Source organism: Pygoscelis adeliae, unplaced genomic scaffold (genome assembly GCF_000699105.1).
Source record: "Pygoscelis adeliae isolate BGI_AS28 unplaced genomic scaffold, ASM69910v1 Scaffold21, whole genome shotgun sequence".
In the NCBI taxonomy this organism is placed as follows: domain Eukaryota; kingdom Metazoa; phylum Chordata; class Aves; order Sphenisciformes; family Spheniscidae; genus Pygoscelis; species Pygoscelis adeliae.
This window is the reverse complement of record NW_008824243.1, coordinates 1,376,018-1,397,271: the sequence shown is the minus strand read 5'-3', so window position 1 is coordinate 1,397,271 and position 21,254 is coordinate 1,376,018. Positions and strand designations below refer to the sequence as shown.

Below are 21,254 nucleotides of genomic sequence, written 5' to 3'. Positions count from 1 at the left end.
CCCCCCCGGCCAGCTTCCCCCAGTTTATGTACTGAGCATGATGTCACATGGTACGGAATGTTTCTTTGGCCAGTTTGGCTGTGCCCCCTCCCAGCTTCTTGTGCACCTCCAGCCTTCTCAGTTGGTAGAGCATGGGAAGCTGAAAAGTCCTTGGCTAGTGTAAGCATTACCTCGCAACAACTAAAACATTGGTGCGTTATCAATTTTGTTCTCATCCTAAATCCAAAACACAGCACTGTACCAGCTACTAGGAAGGAAATTAACTGTATCCCTGCCAAAACCAGGACAGCATGTCTAGACAGCTGGAACTGTGCCTGCACATTTATTTTTGCAAAAGCAATTAAAGCTGTCCACTTTGCAAACAGATTCGCATTTCAGGCTCTGCAGTTTAAAAGTAACGGTCCTACACATACGAAAAAATTACTTTTTTCATAATCTTTACAATTCACCGTTTAAATCACTCCTTAATGAAAACTAAATCTAATTTTGCCACAGAAACTGAGATACAGATGTCTCCCCAGCTGTAATCAACTCTCAACAGACAGATCACATTGATCAGACCAAGAGTTCTCACAGCGAATAAAGCATGATCTTAGTTTCATGCTGATGGGTGGCTTTTGAGAAAAGCTTTTCTTACAGGAAGAAAACTAGAGAGTAGAATTGCTTAAAGTCAAATGCCGCATGAGAATTTTAGGCTAGGGCTTCAAAAAACTCAGCCTGGTCCTGCAGACTGCCTGCTCATTAGCAGCTGGGACACAAGACGCACACCTATCGTGCATCTTTGGGTTTAGCTTCTTCCAAAAGGAGTCCAAGCTCTTGACAGGTTCATGATGGGAAGCAAAGCAAAGCACAGCACAGCAAGCATGTGGGATGCTCAGCGGTCGCTTCAAAAGCGCATCCCAATCTGATCTAAAACTTTTACTGTAGGCACACATTCAGAAGCCTCTAAAAACTTCCTTTGATCCACAACTAAAAAGTTACTTCAAAACAAAAACCCATCAAAGTTCTTCGAAGAGTCATTCATTCCCTTCAAAAGTTAGCCAGAGAGCTGTATCGGTATGCTTTAGGCAAAGCTACTAAACTTTAAAGCAAACGCATCAGACTTCAGGGTTCTTCATTCCATGTGTATGCAAATTTTCCACGTAAGCCTACAGTTCAAGTGTGAAAAGACACAGATTGATGCCACACTAGGAATCCATCCTGTTTTCCCGTTAGATAGTCCCTATCCTATTAAAGCCAAAGACAACCAAAATTAAAACAAGTCACCATCATCCGATGCATAATGGTATTAAAATAAATTACTAATGGGATTTGGATGCCTCAGTAGCGAACCGCAGTCACCACTCTTGCAACTCAGGTCAGTAGGAATGAAGTGACCGGAAACACGTGAACAGAATCCTGCTCCGAAAGTGGAATCAGTCCGGGAGCAGTGAGTTAGATCATTTTATAAGCACGTGGGAGAGAACTATCATGCCTAAAGAAAACAGAATACAGAATTGAACTGACTAAATATACACGTTCCAGGAAAAAGTTTGCAACAAAACCACCAGTCTGTTGTTATGTAAGAAAACATTTCTTAGGCCTTTATTTACAAAAGCTTTAAAAACAAATACCCTCTGTTATGCAAATTATTTGTTGTTTAAAAAGGACCACCCAGTTACATCATCGTAACTCAATGAAAAAAAGGTGTTTGATTTTTTGTTTTTAAGTACAAGGTAAAACAGAGTAATTTGGCAAACACTTGGAGATTTTTCTACTATTGATTTCCGTGTCGCACACGCACACACGTACGCGTGCGCACGCACACACAGGCACACAATGTCGCACATTCCATCATTTCAGGCTAGTATTTAGCTATTCAATACCAAAAATCCTTCCTGCACAACTGCTCTGTATGTACACATGCTATGCAGAGTTAAGAATGTACTTTAGGGTCCTTTAAAACAATATATCTAAAATATATTGCTAAGATATACTCAAAAATAAACTAGCATTACACTCCTCAGGTAACTTTATTAGCTATAAGTTATTTATATTTTGTTGTTTTACAACAAATATCTGTAACATCTGTCTTTGTAGCAACTACAAAAAAAAGCACGATTTAATTGTCCTTCTAATTCAATAATTCAATTAAATAGCATTTTTTCAGATCTTTGGGTTTTATCTTCAACTAAACTGACTTTCAAAAATCATCAAATCAAGTACATAATAAATATGACTTCATAAAAAATATCTGAGGTGTACATTACTAGAATAAAAGCTAGGAAGCTAATCGAGGGAAGTGTGCCATTACAAAACTCCTACTTTTCCAATATCCTTCAACTCTCAGCTTAATGGCAAAAAATGCTAAAAAGTCACAGCTGTTCTTTTCCTGAAGGGTGTAAAGCTGTTTTTTCAAGCTCCTTTCCCCCATCACAGAGCGGTTTTAAAGCAGCAGGCCAACCAGCAGTTGACACGTGCAGGATGTGTTTGAGATGACTGAACACTAATAAAATAACAGCAGTTACTATGATTTCAGTAGTTTGTTTTGCTTGAACAAACAGAGGTTACGCAGCAAATAAGTCACGTTCTGTGGGTTGACATACCAAGGAAATGCAGCGTGAAGCTGCTGAACTTGGCAGATGATTGTTTTCTAGCTGAGGGCAAAAGAAAAAACAAAACAAAACTTCAAATAAAACAGAGGATCTGAGTCAGAGTCACTCTCTAAAGTGCAAATTTGATGGTCCACAATCTTGAATAGCTAAAACGCCCGCATACTGGAAGGAACAGACATGAATGGGGAAGTTAGTTACAATCAGTGCCAGTTAATTTGGAGAAGGGAGGGGAAAGGGACGAAAAACTAGAAGATCAATATAGGTAAGTTTACCAGACTATTCATTATGATTTAACTTTCCCCTTCTCTCTGCCACGCTGATCCTACACATGCTTCTTTACAAATGGGCTAGTTATGAGGCCAAAATGTAACCCGGAAAATTTTACCTATCAATATTAAGATCAAAATCTGTGATAGGAACAGTTTAATACATAGAAAGGCAGAAAAGAAAGTGTGCTGAGAAAGGGGGGAAAAAAGCCTTATTGTCCAAGGGGTTCAACCAGAGATAAAACCTATATACAAGCATGGGGAGGTCAAAAAGATGGCCTTTCATTTCATGTCATGACTGTTTGTTGGCTTCTTCTTCATATGCATTTCCTGTGCCATTTTGTACATAAGATGACCCCGAACCAAGGCCGTATAAGTGGCCACAATATTTGGCATCGTCAATGTGATCTTCAAAGAACATCTAAAGAGTTAGAAAAAGAGACACAAATTATTGCCAAAGAAAAAGCTCAGTTTAAATAGAACTATAGAAAGGCTTTAAAATGTTACTTTCTTTTTAGCATAAGATATCAAATCCCAAGGTGCAAAAGAGAACAGAGTTAACATCATAACACACTTAATCTCAACCCATTATCAAAATGTGCTATATGACATGATTCTTTAAAGTACATCTGTCAAGGAATACAATCAGTCTTCCTGTGCACCTTTCATGATGAAATGGCCAAATGCAATGTTTTGATAATTTTGTTGTATCAGTTATCACTCACTTTTCTGCACCGTTTTGCACTGTTGCAAGTGCAACAAAGATATTTCTCCGACTGATTTCTGTGGAGTTTCTCGTATCAGGCATATGCTTAGCATGCATCATTGGTGCCCGTACTCTACCTGCTCCTCAGTGTGGGGGTTTTTTATCATACTCTGTCTTGAAATGGAGGTATGTCCTTATTTATATTATAAAGTCTTGGGGGTGGGGAGAATGTTTGAGCACAAAACCTACTATGGAGTTCAGAGAAACACAGAAAGATGCATTTCCAGCTAGCTCCTCACAGAGGGGGACTTCATTTAAAAAGGAACAGCAAAATTAAAATAAATTTTGTACTAAGACTCCATTTACACTTTACAAGTCTTAACTGCAAACAGAACCTTTCAGTGGAAGACATATGAAACCCCATGATACTCTACCTTTCAGACTTTTTTTTCAAGCAAAAACACAAATTACCCTGAAAAAAAAAAAAGACGACACACACACACAAAAATTCTTCACCCTTAAAACTTCACAGCAACCCTGGACATCGCAGTGGTTGACATTTGAGTCATCATCAACATCAGAAATCTAAGGCAGCCAGAAGCATGCAACAGCAGGGTGTTCACAATAAACAGTCTAAACGCAGAGGACTGCGTATACCGTATACCACACAGGCTGAAAACTTCTCCCTTTAAAAGTTTTGCTCTTAGCAGCACAGTCTGGATGGAAAGTTCTGTACTGCAGGAATTGAAGACCTCAATTGAAAGTTCTTAAAGAAATAAACAGGCAGGAAAACCCCAAAACAACAGTTCTACTGTTGTATCATCAGTATTTAAGTATTTCTGATGGAAAGAAAATCAGTAACTTTTTTGGCTGGGACTCAAAATCCCAGGAGGTTGCAACTCCTTCACAACCATTCGTGACACAATAGTAACACGTTTATTAATTTTGTACCTCTAAAAGCACTGTAAAATTAGGTTTTTTTCCACTCAGAAATACATTGTTAAACAATGAACTCTACTGAAAAGGCTTTAAAAATGCACATTAAATATATTTCTCTCTGCTGACTACTATGTCCTTATTTAGAAATACTGTATTTGCAAAGAATCTCTGAAAATACTGAAAAAAATCATCATAATCCATCTTTGTTGGCTTAATTAAGCAAATGCTTTGCACTAAAAAACCCTGAAAGATTTCTACTTCTCCCAGTAAGAGCTTTTGGTAAACAAATTCAAGAAGCTAATTTGCCATGTAACACAAACTGCATCTCATTAGAGAAACGGTCATGGGTTTGAACCTTTTCCTCTAGAAAACTAACTTGAAAGGCAGTATCTTAGGCATGACTGTCATATACTTCCTCTTTCTTATTTGCATTTGATTTTGTTTCAAATTCAAGAGTGAAAAATTAATACCGGGCAAACGGCAGTTAGCAACACCGGGCTTGGATTGTACCAGAAACGCAATCCTCTCTGTTCCATCTGTAGCCCATGACCTGCTTGACAACTTCAACAGTTCCAGCAGAGGCAGAACAGTGTTAAGATGAGCAAACCAGCTTAAACCACAGCATTTATTTTTCACCGGCTGTCTCACCGGTATTTGTCAGAAACTCATGGTCATTTTCTCCTTTATACAAAAGGCTGGATTACAGAAGGTGGACACCCCAGCATACAATACTAAACTTTATTGAAAGATGAGGTTTGCTATTGCCATCTGTTTTGACATGGTAAATAACAAGGAATTGCTGGCAGAATGCCACGTTCAGATGCATTGGCATTTGACCAGCGCAACTGCTTTCCAGGAGAGGCCCCTTCAACATTTGCTTGTTCTGCTAATGCAAAATATCCTAGTATCTTCCTATTGTATGCAGACAAGCAGCAAGGATACGTGAAGCTTGTAAGACCCGATTTCCCTTGCTGCAAACCTTGAATGAACTGACCAATGTATAATCTTCTAGAACCTGAGCTAATCTGTGCTTTACTCAATGGTACAGAACAAATGCACGGACATTCTCCACAGCAGCCTGAAAGTCATTATTTAATACACCTGTAGCCTGCAAGTTTAGCTACAAGTGGCTAGTTCAGACACTCTTCCCCCCCCCGAGGCCTGTCACAAGCAGCAGTGCACACCAGCTGGGTATTACACTGAGCAGAAGCTCCAAGAAAATTGGCTTGAGTATTGTCACCCAGAAATATAACTCATATGCTCATGAGTTCACTCATAACTCACTGCAGCAGCCACCTAAAAAAACAGAAACCCACAAAAAAATCCAAAAGCTGGGCACAGGCTGGAAACAGGAAGCAATACTCACTCACAGCAGCTAAGCAGGGAATCAATAGGGCTGGTTTACACTTACTTTGGGGAAAATACAGGTGGTCTTATTTTTATCAAGAAAAGAGTGACCCCTGAAACCCTTCAGAGACCGCCTTAAAATATGGCAGACTTATCAGAATCAGCAATTCCATCTGACTATCACAGCACATTATTACCATGGAGATGAAACCAATACGGCCACCTACTTCTCTCATTTTGAAAAAGGCCATTCCTGTGAGTAAAGAATCAGATCCTGCCTGATGCTGTGGTCCTATCCTTTCCAGCTCTAACTGCTCAGCCACTTCTTGTAATCCACCCTGAAAAAGAAAATATTTTTGTTAACTGCTGAAAAAAATTAAAACAGAAAACTGAACAGCTATACTTGGGAAAATCTGTTACACAAGTCATACCACCTCAAGTATATTTTAACATTTGCACAGTAGCTGAAACAGTTGTTATACTAGATAAATACACACCTGGAGAATCAAACTTTCAGTATCAATAGCAGCATTAGAATTGTGCGTCAGTATTGATTAAATAAAGCAGTATCCGTGACCAACAAAACTATTACTCCTTCATGTTCCAGCTTCTCCAGTAACCAGATGTCATTACTTCACAAAACAATTCCTTCAAGATGTTGAAAGGACTGGCAATGCCAAAGAACAAAACCAGGTGTTCCTGTACTCCTTGTATTTGAATGAAAGTTTAAAAGGTAAAAATATTGTTCTACAAACACAAGAATTCAAGTGCTTACAAATGAGGTACCCATATGCCTCCATGTGTTAAAGTACCTAGGCTTCCTTTGAAACAGACCTTTTTCTTTCCACTTACCTTTCAACAATTAAGTTGATGGTTTTTCCATTTTTCTTCACAAAAACAGAGAGCATCCTTAAGTATCTAGAACACTACCGGGAGTCCAGGAAAATGTTACACAGCAGGCACTTAGAAACCAGGTGGTAAAGTCAAAAAAGGAAGAAAGTGCCCACTCCATCTCTGCAAGACATTCTACCCCTCTTTAAAGTTTATTTCATTAGCTGTGGTAAGAGGATAGGAAAAAAAAAAACAGGCAAAAAAATCCATCATCTTGCAACTAGTTTTCTAAGATACTAAAATCCAATGGTATAGCCAGCTTTTCTGTTAGAGATGTGTATTTAATAGTCACATGTGTAATGAAACCTACTTCTTCAAAAAGTATATAAACACCTCACATACAAAAAGGGAACAATTTAAAACAGTAATTGTCTGCTTTGAATGTTGATACACGGTTTAAAAGGACAGACTGTGAAGCTGTAGACATCGCTCCAAAGCTGCAAATCTATCTGCTCTTGAAGGTAGAATTTCTCCAGTTTTGAAGCAAATGTTTTTTTAAAGCCAAATAAGCTTATGTGAAAAACTATCCCCTTAACTGCAGAGTGACTAAATAAACCCCTTTTTTAGTGCCCCCCAAAATGGTAATAACATGTGTGGAAGCAAACCCATCAGAAGTCAGTTTGGTTTTACATAGGTAACACAGATCAGTTGAAGGAATAGACATCTTACACTGTAACTGCAATCTTTTAATGCTATAAGCTACACTGTGAGCACATAATTTTGTACATCTTTTTTAAGTCATTAAGCCATAAAGCTACTGGAAATAGACTAAAGCACATGCACATTCTTTAAGGTCTAGAAAGATCAAGAAAACAAAGAAAATCCTTACTGCTGTCATAAGCTTTGTAAGGCAAAAAATGTTGCACAGAGGCAATTCTTTTGAAGAAAGACTGCCTAGTATCCGAGTTCACCTTTCCTTGCACTCTTAACCTGTTTCAAGTACAGGAAGGGAAGCAGCAAGAGGCAAAACATAACAGTCAAAGTTAAAACTCACACAGCAATAAAAATAAAGTCTGACCTGAAAAATCAGATCAACCGTTATGAAAATTCCTGTGAATCTTATGGCAACAGGTTTTTGTTTTGTTTAAAAAGATGCAAGCTTCAGTAATAACATTCCCAAGCAACACCTACAAACCAACATGAAAACCTAGTACTGGTATGGCTAGTTTTATTCTATAGCAGGAATACGGTTTACAGAAGTTTAAGATAAGTCTATACACTATACAGTTAAGCACTGAAGCTATCTTGTTATGTGTGGATACAACATTTGAGCACTGCAACCATGTTCAGTTATTTACCTTACACTATCAAAAAAACATGCTGAGGGGTTGGTGGGCAGGGGAAAAAAGTACATCTCAGATACAAGCATGTTCTCCGCTTTGTAACTCCACTAACAAGCTGTTAAGAGTTAGCAACAGCAGTTAGGCCCACACCCTTTCAAGGCACCATTTTCTGCTCCTAAACCCTCTACTTCCTCAAGCTGCGAACTAGCAGTGCCTCATCATCAGGTTCTGCTAGCTGTAAGACTATCCACTCCAGCTTCAAATTACTTTGAAGAATAAAAGTCAGTAATATTTACACAGCAGCTGCAAGCTCTGGAATGTAGACTTAGTAATTCAAAATTTACAGTAATAGCAGCCTACAGAAGAATGCTTTGAAAATAGTGCTTTTAATGGTATATATCTATTTGTAAATATATCACACACCACTTTTTTGTGGAACTTCTTGGTCTGTAACTGCAATAATTACAGAATAAAAGTTGGCTGTCTCTGAAAATTAATAGGCTATGGAAATTCTCTTTCAGGCAGGACTTTTGCACTCTAGTTAAGAACATTTTACCCTTGGAGGAGAAGGACAAATTCTTCCCAAATTTTCAGAGCATTGGTCTTTCAAGAAAAAGGCCACAAAATGATTTACATAATCACACGACCATAGTCAACAGCAAATCCAGTTCAAACTCTCATTTCATGGCACTGGTACCAGAGTTCATTGTTCTGTACAAACCCCCATATTAAAAGCCAGTTTCCAACAAGATCTATAAATCTACATTACTTAGAGTTGCCGTTACTGTCAAAAGGTTTGGAATTGTCTACATAGAAAGATTTTTAGAGAACAAGCAAGAGTTTAACCTATACTACATTAATATCTCAAATTGACTCCCCATCTGCATGCCAGTAAAGTACACTCATATCCATTTAAGTTACAGTAACATACTGTAAATTCACAGACTACTTAATTCCACCAAAAAAGCATCAAACAGCTTCCCAATCCTGAACCATATTTCTCTTCTCAATGCCAAAAATTCTGGTTTGGGTGTTTGGGGACAGGGAGTGGAGGACCTACAGCAAGTCAGTGACTTTCATATGAAAAACTTAGACAAGTCAATAAAGGACAAGTGCACAGCAGTTCAATTCACTGCAATTTAATAGAGATTGTAAGTGACAGACATTAGGAGACAGCGCATGCATTTTTAGAGTCACAACACTGAATGTTTAGCAGTTTGTTTCAGACAGCTGCTCTCAGTACAGTACAAGTCCACCATCATTTCATTGCCAGTAAATTTGGAGGGGTAGGGTAGCCCACATCCCTTCCCCTGCTGTCATTACCAGTCTGCAGGTTAGGTGACAGGATCAAGATTTACTGCAGGAAAGCTGACCTACATATTCAGCTCTGAAAAAAATTCATCACTCTTGTTCTTAAGGTTTGCTGAAATAATACCTGTGAAGGTTTTTCTTGTCTTCTAAAAAACAGTAATATCTCTAACAATGCAGGTTACACACAACTATGTGTTAACGAAATGACAGGAAATACAATCCTCTCCTCCCCAAACCCACTGGGAATGGCACCTCTGGAATGGCGACAAGGAACGTCATTCTGTCACCTTTCCTGTCACTAAAGTTGAATTATACATTCTGTTCTTGGTAAGTGTGTCGCCACCACTAAGACACCAAGTGCTTTACTTTGCTTCACCAGGAGTGAGAAAGTAAGGGTGTTTTTTGTTTGGGGTTCCCCCCCGCCCCTCCTTTAAGACTCCTGAAGTTTATGAACATTACATTTTTTTCTCCTGGCCTCTGTGAGGGAAACGTGTTTCTAAGATGTTCTCTAATACTCAGCCATTTGCCTGGCTGATTATACCAATAACAACTCTAGATGAACACAGGTAGGTATACTTTTCTTACTAACTGGAAGGGAGGTCTCCATTTTCAACATTAATTTGATTAACAAAAGGATTTACACACTTTACTTCCCACACAAGTAGGCTACTACTAAAAAGTGACACACTGTATTAGTTTATCTCAGAAAGAAACAGGGGACTATAAACCCCACACAGATCACTAGTTCAGCATGACGAAGTTAGGATTTGGTTGCACTACAGTCACTGTTCTCTTTTTCCTGCAGGTTCTCATTAAGAAAGCCTAGAGAATCGAGTTACTTTCCATAAAAGCAGCAAGTCATTAATTGCCTCAGATGAGCGATGCACCTCATTCCAGCAGCAGTCCAGACTCTTACAGTTCTTTGGCAAGTAAAGCTGTTAACAATCCCTGTAGCATCTTTCTTTCACTTGCTGTCTTCCCCTTCGCATACTTAGTTCCAGTTTCCATTCATTCTCCAGTCCAATAAAGCATCCAAATTTTATGCCTGATAGAGTAAGCCAATTAGTAACCCCACTGGCCTAACACGGGAGATTAGTTTTTAGTACTGCATTTTTTTCTAGAAGTCACGTTGTCCCTGAACATATGCTGTTGTTATCTTTCCTCATGGGGCCATCTGAAACATTCTTCGCTCCATTCCTCTTCCCAAGACACTTCCACAGCATCGTTGTTGCAATTACCTTTGCCAAGACGACTGCAGTCCTTTAGTGGACTGCACAATGAGGAAATAGGAGTACATGAAACCCATCAATTCTTATGGCTCAAGAAGTGAAGGATCAATTCCAAACACGGGTTTATCATCTGTCAACAAAGACTAGGTACTATAAATACAGTATCAACATGCTATTTTTAACTGGTAAGCAGTTATAAAAATTCATTGTGCTCCTGCCTGCCTCTATCAATAGCCTTTAATGTTAAATATACAAAGTTTGAGACAACAAGGCTATTTAATGGGTATTATCAAAGCAAAACCAGAAAATAAAAATACAGAAAATAAGTATTTTTTAGTAGAAAGTACTCTCTCTCCAAACCAAAATTTGTTCTGAGCCATTAACAGATTACCTACCTTCAGATTTTTGCAACTCTTCATGAGATATTTTACATCATAGATGACAGGGAAAAACAATCGCAGTATCTCAAAGAAGTCTAGCTCTTCTTCAGGTAAATTAGAGTTTGTCAGGATTTTGATTAGATAGCCAAAGTCATATCCACTGCAAATTAGCAACAAAAACAATATAAGTAAATAACTTAGAAGCATTCTTCCCACTTCCAACATCAAGACTTTAATATACATCAACCGGACATTTTGCTTCATTTCAATGCAATTAAGACTGACTCTTACAAAACACTGAGCCTCAGTGTAAATGGCCCCATTACAGCTTTTCAGTACAGGTTTGGTAGAAGAAACTGAGGTATTATATATATAGTGTGTGTAGCGTAGTGGAGAGAAGAGTTTGGGAAGACTTCCTTCTCAGTAGCTTGACTGAAGAAAGAGGACACAGGAATGAGATGTGGAAGTAGAAGGGGAAATCATGTACTTTTACAGAGGGTTATGAGAGGAAACAGAGGGTTTAAAGCATAGGAAAGACAGATGCCAGGTATTAAGCAGGACTGAACACCCCAACAAAAAGCAGTGATGACTAGTTATCCTTTTCCCTAGGAAGGCAGAGATTGCAAGCCAGATTATTCATGATCTGATCATGAATCTGATCTGTTCTGACCCCTTGTACTTGCAGGACTGCTCATGCACATACACACTGAACTAGATGGGGGACTGATACATTATCTTGTTATCAGGTTTGCATTGAACCAAATCAGTTCTTAGATTTTATTGACATGCAATTTTAAAAATATCTGTACTAACGAAGAAGATGAAAACATGCAGCAGGGCTGCCTCTATGGAAGGCTGCATCAGTTTTGCTGCTTAAGGAACCTTAGCGTATAGCTGGGAGACAATTCCAGTGAACGGGTGGCCACCACAGACTCCAAATTCCCAGTTTAAGACTTCATGTTCGTTCTTGGTTACTTGAGGATCATACTAAAACCCAAGAATTTTGCAACTTGGTAAATCTTGACTGAGATCTTTAACTGTGACATGAGCAATACAGAAGACAAATCAGTTAAGAGTATTGTACTACTGATCCTGAGGATATTTAGCACCCACAAAGACTGGCAACTTCTGATGCAGGCTCAAGGCTTTAGCTTGCATACTCAGTGTAAAGAGGATTGCTTTTTGCACCTTTTGTATACAATGGGATTCTCTACCTCATCTTTATCTTATGAATTTCTAGACAGAAGGTAGAAAATTTTGAACGTACTGGGAATTAATGGATTGTTTGCTAAAAGTCCATTAGTACAAGACATACAAAAGGTATGGACTATTGCAGCTCTCCCATGGGGGTTTCCAGTGCTCTAAACAGGAATTTCATGTTGAATGAATCCTGCACTGCATCTGGTGCTTTGAAGCTGTGCTGGCAGCACTCCAATCTCCACAGCAGCAGCAGCCACTGGCCAGGGAGCAAAGGAGCACAAAGATAAAGGATTTCAGCCGAGTCTTACAAAGTAAAAACCTGTAGTATACTTGGCAAAACAGTGGCTTGGAAGCTTAATTTTGTTAGATCACCTATGGGGGGAGGGGGGAGAAGCGGTGGGGAAGCCTGTATCAGCATAAAGCCCTCTATAGAAAAAGAAAGAAAAAAGCCACATTAGCAAAAAAGACTGTTCAGGATTAAGGAGATTTACTCCTCTAGAGATTAGAGAGCTTATTAACTCACTGAATTCCTGACATCTGTCATCCCTGTGGCTCAAATGTAACATTCATATTAAAACTTTTAAAGTGAAGAAAACAGTACTTGTGCTCCTCCTCTTCTTAAAAAAAAAAGTTTTTGACTCCCCTCCTCTTCCAAAAAAAGATTATGTACATGAGTGAATTACTAGAAAACAGATGCTCTCAGACACTTCCAATTTCTATTAAGAAGGAAGTACTGTAAGAAAAGTCAAGATTCACTTACTATTTGTATTGAGAGGGAGCAGGCTACCATAAATTTGCAATTTCAATGAAGAATTTTATATATATTTTTTTTTTTCCCCCGGAGGTTGTAGCAGATCCTTGCATTCTAGGATCCTCATGCAGAAAAAGGGAACAGAATATCTGAAGAGTGGATTTAACAGGCATGATTACCCTTCCATTGCATGACAGCATTCAGTCAGATATCTGTTCTTGGATCCTAAGCATGGGTTAGTTTTAGTCAGCTCAACCAAATGATGTCTCGCATTCTGTAAGTTCCAGCTGCTTACACTTAGTCCCACTGTGCTTGTAACAATCATCACAAACCACACTTTACTAATCACAGTGCGGTATCAAGGCATTTACATAATCTTTTTGAGCGCAATATGCTCCAGTCATCCAAGCTTACACAGACATAAGAACTGTCACTCCAATTCAAGACTAAGATATATCTAGTTCAAAAATTTTTGAGTGGCTACTGCTGAATGCTAACAGAAGGGTAAGAAAATCCACAGTGAGCAATTATGTAATTACCTGCTCATTAAAGAAGTTTTCTTCTAATCCTCTAACAGGCAATTAGTGGCTGGCTTATACCCTGAAGCACATACACTTCCTTTCCTTAAAAAGCTTTCACCATTTCTAATATAATCACCTGAAGTTACTTAGTGCAGCTAGCCACAATCCCTGGAGCTATACAGCAACATAAGCACTCTTACAACCACTTACTTTTCTTCTTTTTTTCTTTTTTCACTGATCATGGACAGCTGTAGGCAACAAGACCATGGAAAAGATCAAACGTGCCTGTATTTCTTTCCCTTACTATCCAGAAAGAATTCAGATAGCCAATTAACAATGAATTCTACTCAAGCACCAACAGTCTCTGAAATAAATCAAAACCTGACAGAGCTGAGAAAGCTTTACTTCATTTTATAACTGGCTACTAGAAATGAGCCAACAGATTAAATTTTACTAAAATCAGTTAGACACAAATGATTCTTGAAATACAATAGCCTGGAACTTTCCAGCTTCCCAAAAACATCTGGGTTAAGAGGCATGTTTGCACAGAGCTTCCAAAGGTAGATTGAGAAGGCTGCACACAGGTGGACACTCCAAGCTTCAGCAGATCAGTCAGTCAAACATCCACAAAAACAGAATTTGAGCTGTTCTGTTTTATAACTTGTTAGACTGCCAAGCACCCACAGCTCTCTTGACTGTGACAAGAATCAAAAATTCAGGGCTTCCCCCTCCTCTCTCATCAACTCAAATACATTTTAACGCACACAAAAGATTTGATGGAGTCACTTATGAAGTTGCAGTATACAAGAATTGGTGACAGTGCAAATGTTTCTTCGCTCATGCCTGGCAGAACTGCAGGTCCACACAGATTTGCCAACAGGTCAGGATACCAAGGCAGCTACATCAAATGCAGAGATAAAAAGCACACGAAGTAAACTATTCGAGAAGCTATGAGCTTAGAAATGAACTATGTAAGAGTTCAAGGAAATCAAAGACTGCGAAATGAAACAAAACCAAAATATAACCTCACACTCTGAAAAAGGAGCAATTCCCCTCTGCCTACTTCCTAAGAGACTCAAAGTTTGAGGGTTAGTAGTAATTAAAGCATTTTAAGGAAACAGAAGCAATAGCACAGTCAGCAACTATCAAGCACAGCTTTTTCAGTAGTCAAAGAACTACGGCATGGAGAGCCTACGTGAAACAAATTTTCAATCAAGCTGTCCCGTTATTTAAGTTTCCACTGATAGAACATAATCACAATCAACCTAAGATATATTTAGAGACACCTGTTTACCATTCTTCGTGGCACATTTTACATGACCCATGCTCATTTATAGCTTTGTGCAATCTTAGCTTCCTCAGAACTTAACCCACTACTCCAGGGTTTTGTGCTCAGACAACATCAACATGCTCTGTCAAGCACAAAAGCCTTTAAACACTCTGATTTCAAGCAGTTGTGGATAATCAGTGTTTGACAAACATTTGCTGGAATAGCTGTCTTAAGAGGATTTCTAAAGACATCTTCAGTGAAGTCCACAACAGAAACTCATTTTAGCACAGATGAAACTGGACTTTAATAAAGCCATTCCAAAAACCCTTCATAAGCTGCACCTAGTAAAAGTGGCACTATCACACACAGTTTGCACTGCACATCTTTTGCACTACACTTCGACCAGCGTATTAGTCAGGAATCACACACAATCAATATAATTATGCTTTAAAAAAGAATCCCTAGTGTAGAAATGGCTCAGATATTCTTTTGCTAGCATAGCTTACACTGGGCCCTTAAAGTTATTGGGCGATATTGGAAAAACACCGTTTTGTAGCTGTCGCTGCTACTACACGGCAGCATCTGTTGATGTACCAGTTACATGCATAACAAGCCTCTTCTCCCCTTCTCCTGAGCCATCCAAGTTATTTTACTGTAGTCAAGTGTAAATCACAAATATGCACATAAGAGCCCATAATAATGGGTTTAAAAAGCTGAAAGAAACTTAATTCACTAATTCAGCCTTTGTAGTTATTTTGACACAGTTCACGGCATTCTTGTTCCAGTATTTTTCCCCAAGGTGCTACCCCAGTAGCAAGATAGCAAGAGTAAGATTATTTTGGAGTCATATTGTGAGTGAAGACAGCTGCAAGTGGAAGATGTAGGCCAATTAGGTGACAAGTGTATGCAAAGAGGATCCTCCTTTTTTTTGTTAACTGTCTTTTCTTCCCTCTCCCCTCCTTTTGGAAAGTCAGTCTGACACTTGCTTTCTACAAAGCAAGTCAAATGATGAATTCTGCAACAGGCTGTTATATGCACCTTTCTTCTACTGTTTTAGACTCCTTGCTGACACAATCCTTACTTTTCAGTTGGTTAATAATGTAAATACTTCTCTAATTCCATGTGACTTTCCCTCCTCCAACCTCCCCTCCAAGATTTAATACTTAAGGATGAAGAATTTGTTTTTTTTCTAATTTCAATCATCTACATATTACCACCCACCAATGTAGCATGCGTGATAAACAAGAATAAGGCTGTAAGGAAACTACCAGCCTCAGCTACAACATTTGCTCTACCTTTGTTGACTTGCTTAGCAGCCAGCATTTAAGATGTCAGCTTGAGGGCCTTACATAGCAATAAGCCTTTAAGCCACTGTTGCTTGCAAAAAGTGCAAATCTATCTCTGGCGCATAGTTGACTATACAATGACTATTGCATAAGTTTTAAAGTGTTCAATCTTATTAACACCCGAAGATCTTTCGTATCTTGACAGATTCACAGAGATTTAGCATTCGCATTTCTATTTCTACTTGGAAGATGAGTTCCTGTGATGGAATAAATATTAATTACTGCCGCTAGAATTAAGGCCTATCAGGGCTCTCCTTCCAAGCCGAGTAATTTTCAGCTGCCCAGATTACCAGGAGATTTAAAACACTTTTAAGAAGTGTTTTATAAAGCTCTTCACTGATAATTCTGTGGTCTCTCCCATGAGACAAACAATATTTGCTCAAGAATTGCTTAGGAATAGTGTGCTTGTATCATAGTTACTATTATTATTTGCATGTGTGATATTAAAAGATACAATGCCACCTGCTGGCTTAGGAGTTTCATGTTTTTCTGGTTTACAGTTTTCTGGTTACAGTGTAAACACCAAAAATAAAACACCAGTACCACTCTGTACTCTCTATTCTTCTAATACAGAATGGTGCTACAGGTATTACAGCAGAAATAGTTTCCTAAGTCTTACCAACCAAGATATGTGCTATATACACTATCAGATGTATACCACTTAACATGAGATGTGAAATCCAAGCTCTATAATTCAATAATCAATACTGCAAACTCAAGTACTTAACATGCAGAATTCACCTGTGAAAGGAAAGCCACTTGACTCCTTCACACAGTACAACTCCTGATGTCATAAGCAGTTCTGCAAAGTACTGTGTCTCAATTCCTTCTTCCTCATGCTTTTTAAACTGGATACCAGATGTCGTCAGCAGCTCAATAGAGTCCTGGGCATACATATCTTCTCTAAAAACAGAGAGAGGAAAAGTAAATTTTCAAAGTCTACAAACCTCAGTGATTGTAAACCTGGTAACATTTCTTTTTTGCTATTCATTCCACAGACTTTGCCAGCATAGAGCAGGAGCAACTTGACTTTGTTCTGTGTCAATTACAAAACCAAACATTTTTCATAGCTTTTGTTAACCTTCACTAGCATTTCACCATTCCCGGCACCTCCATTCTCGCCTCCTTCATAAAAAACTAGTTCCTGCTCCTCTTCTGGTTACCTAGAACTCCCCTTTTGCAAAACTACAGAGGAAAGTGAATGTATGAATACAGATATTTTACCAATTATCCATTATTTGAACTGTGACATACTAAATATAACAGGTGAAGCACTAACATGTTACATTATAGAACTAGGAACAGTACACTCCAGATCCCAGTGCTGTATTCTGTGAATAACATTTCCCGCACATTTCTTGTGATTTAAGCTCACGTAAATGTTTAGACACATGCTCATCAAAACTTCCTTCTCGCCACAACTGGAAACTGAGTACTTGCTCCATCTAGTCAATCCTTAAAATTCAGGTAGCCTAGCTTTTTCTTTCTAAACAACCAACTTCAATAGCCAATAGCCAATATTTTGGACCTAGAATTTAAGAGGACGGAAAAAAAAATCCCCTATGCCTTGTCTGATCCCCTCTTATCCCATCACAAAATTAAGGATTTTGTGATGAAATGGATGGGTTTTTTTCTCCCTAAAGTTTAATCTATATCATCATAACAAAGACATAGAATGGTTAACTGAAAAAAAAATACAAACGTGGCTCTGTTCAGAAGATTATATTCATATTACTGTCCACAACATACTATTCTACAAAGTCTCTTCAGTGTATAGTTTTCAATTTTAATAAAAAAACCAACGAAAACACAGAAAATAAAACAGACAAGACAACCAATATATCAAACTTGACTATTAGATTCAGTCGTAGACTTACATTCCTTATTCCTAAGAGCAAGTCATCATTCATCAGAACATAGAGATACATTCTCAAGATGTGTTGTATCTTTTTTCCTGCCTCCCACACAGCTGCTCATTAGTTCTCCAGCTTTAAGGCATCAGGTTCCCAACACCTGTCCATCTCCATAACACATTAAAGAACCCATCCAAAACAAACATGCCTATTTTACAAAAAGAAGTTTTAATTCTGGTTTGTTGCTCTGCGCTAATCAGGTGGATAGTTAGTTTAGAGAAATATTTATGCTCTTTAAAAGCACACTGTAACAAGACCTGGCTGGAACCACGCACAAAAAAAAAAGAATACCTTCTAGGAACAGCCAACAGCTGTTTTGCTTTAGGAGTTGAACACTTGGCACAGTGCCACTTCCCAAAAGGAAGTTTAGAAACAGACAAAAATAAGTAATTTCTTCACCCATGTAAAAAAAAAAAAAATCATGTTTCATGCAGCACTTACCTAGCTTACCTTTTTGTATAAAATCCCCCCAGTGAACTAGTAACAAGTTAGTTAGGTGACTACCTGTATCTTCCCTTACTAAGCTGTCTTATCTATGCAGCATCTGGCACAAATGGATGGAAAACTACTTTTGTTTTCAGTTGCTTGACAATAAGCAGATCTTTGAAGCTCAGAAAATAAATAAAACATAACACAGGCTCTTCTTCCCAGATCACAGTTTGGAAGTCAGTAGTTCATTCCTCCTGTTTCTGCCATACTTAGCAGGATTAGTATATTCTTCTATTAAGACAATGGATAACTTCCATCCAGCATTTATATGGCAAGGTAAGTTTAGAGATACCAAAATATCAAATCTGCACTTCCTTTTCTTTCAAGAGGTGCTTCAAACAAAACCAGAAAGAGCATGTCATTCCTCAGACCAAACTGATTTGTGATAAGCCACAGCACTGCTTGTTTAGAAAAGTAGAAAGATCAAGAGAGACAGCAGCAGTTCTTTTCTTTGTAAGAACCCTGATTACTTTGAAAACAAGTCTTTTTATCTGCAGAAAAAAAGGTCTGTTCTCTACACCTCCTTTGTAGGCTGCAGTTTTAACCCATGTATATCAAGCTGTCCAGCGATCAGCTTGTAACAACTGCCAAAAAACCCCCAAGCCTTCAACACATTTAAGTTGGAGAAGTGTGTGCACTGATACTCAACTCAGGCCATATGAAAACCTATCAGACCAATTATGTTTACTTCAGGAAAAAATTCAAGATACTAGTAACCTTGTCAACTACCTGCTAAAGATACAATTAGAACTCCACGGAAGTGTCTCATCCTACTGGAAAACTTAGGTTTATACTTAAAGGTTCATCACTGATAAAAATCACATTGTGAAATAAAGTTCACAATACTATTCCAACAGATAGTAAAAATCAGCTTGCTTTTTAACCAACACTTTACACAAAATAATCCAGAAGAAAAATCTCCATGGGAGTTAAGCTATAGAATCAATAATCCCTTTCAACCCATTATAGAGGAAAATTAAAATACAGCAGTTTATTAAAAGCGAGTAAAAGTTGCTTTGAAAACACAAGAAAAGCTGCTGCAGTATTAAAAAGTTGACAGTATTTTACCTAAAATATTATCTAGAACTTGTTGTGAGAACAACGTTATTTTAAAGAGGACAGAGCACACTTCCTTTAGAACTTGCTGATAACATTTGTCATACTTCTTTTTGAGTCACTTCAGTAACTTTACCTTTTTTTCTTCACATGTTGGTATTTTCCACTTAAAAATATGCAAAGAAACAACACGTGACTTCTGTAACAACTAGTAAGAGTTAAACTAAGTTAAGATAGAAGCACTCTGAAATGCTAAATATGAAAATGCAGAGCTAACTCTTGCACTAAGTATAAATGCCTCTTTTTAAAACTTTTGCTGAAATTGCTTAGCATTTTTGACCAAATTACCAACAGTAAGACAGACTGCACAGAAATGAGGGAAGAAAGCACGTGTTTGGCTGACAAAAGTTTTCCTCACATAAAGTATCTATGGTATTACAATCATATAGATAAAGAGTTGCTATAGCTTTTACAACCTATAATACATTTTCAGTAAGTCAGAAACATACATTCAACAGCACAGACATTTAACACTTACGTTAAATTAAATTTAAAATTAAATTGCCAAGTTGAAGTTCCTGGAGGGTATTCTCCTTGCTCATTCATAAACGTCAGTCCTAGTTGAATTATTTTCAGCAAGTCTACATTGCAGCGTAATAACTGGTACTGATAGTCTGCGTTGCTTCTGAATTCTCCAATAGGCCTTGCAACCACTCCTGGAAATTCTGTATCCTGTAAGAACAGAATTAAAACTTCAACAAAAGACACCCATAAAAATCTACGTTGCTCCTTTTTAATAAAACATGTTTCAAGCATCTAACAGTTTCATAGCTGAGGAGTACGGCCTGTAAATTTAGCCTTTAAAAAGGTAATAGATTAGGATCCTAATGTTCGTACAGCATTAATTCAACATTAAGAATCCATTACTCTTTCAATGAAAATAGATTAACAATTTTATAGCTTTAATTTACTAACTTTAGTCATCATGGTTTTTGCAGTAATTTGCTAAATAAACATCAAGTGCCCACTTACCATAGCTACATAGTTATACTTCCGTATAACTTGACGAATTTTCTTCATCTCTTCATCCAAGTTACAAGCCCAAACTTCACAGATTCTTTGGCTATGGTCTACGGTAGCTGCTGGCATAGTGGGGGGCTTTAGAGACCATACATCAAAAGTTACACTTGACTGAGGAGCAGTTTCATAAAGGGACTTTAATAATTTTTTTTAACCTAAGAGACAAAGAAAGCAAAGTATCAAAGTGTAAGTTTTCATTTATCTGAAAAAACGCTTCAACACCAGGATCAAGCTTTATTCTTCGTAATCCCATAAAAGAAGCACAACACGGCCACCAAAAGCACGTGAATTTCAGCTATGTGAGTTCAGATTACTACCCGAAACTAAAACCCTACGATTTTGTTAGGAACTTTATTTCTTGCACAAAGCCAGGCAAACCGGCAAGGCGCGCTATTTCAACAGACAAAAGAGATACCTGAGCCCATAAGCGTTATTCCCCCACGGGTTAGAAGAGCACATTCCTGCGGGTCCCACGGCTGCGTGCGACATGAAACGAAGGGGCAAAGTGACCGTTAGCGTTACGCCAAACTCGGGGACGCTGCGGACGACAAGCAGCCGCCCAGGCAGGCGGCCTCCCTCGGCAGGAGAAGCTCTTTCAGCTCGTACGGGCCGCGCTAAACCGGAGAGCGGCGCGAGGGGACCGATTCACGGTTCGACAGACTCGGACTCACGCCCCGGCCGG

At 38.4% G+C, this 21,254-nt stretch overlaps 1 protein-coding gene across 1 annotated transcript; it reads right to left on the bottom strand.

Moving 5' to 3' along the window:
• Positions 1 to 1,554: 1,554 nt before the first annotated feature.
• CNOT7 (CCR4-NOT transcription complex, subunit 7) lies at positions 1,555 to 21,068 on the bottom strand. Its single transcript, XM_009335133.1, has 7 exons — positions 20,988 to 21,068; positions 20,525 to 20,727; positions 20,031 to 20,224; positions 16,776 to 16,937; positions 10,962 to 11,106; positions 6,080 to 6,190; positions 1,555 to 3,281 (listed from the first exon to the last, which is right to left on the bottom strand). Exons 2-7 carry the CDS (start codon positions 20,639 to 20,641, stop codon positions 3,153 to 3,155), a joined length of 858 nt encoding a protein of 285 aa, XP_009333408.1. The 5' UTR covers positions 20,642 to 20,727; positions 20,988 to 21,068; the 3' UTR covers positions 1,555 to 3,152.
• Between the last annotated feature and the right edge of the window lie 186 nt (positions 21,069 to 21,254).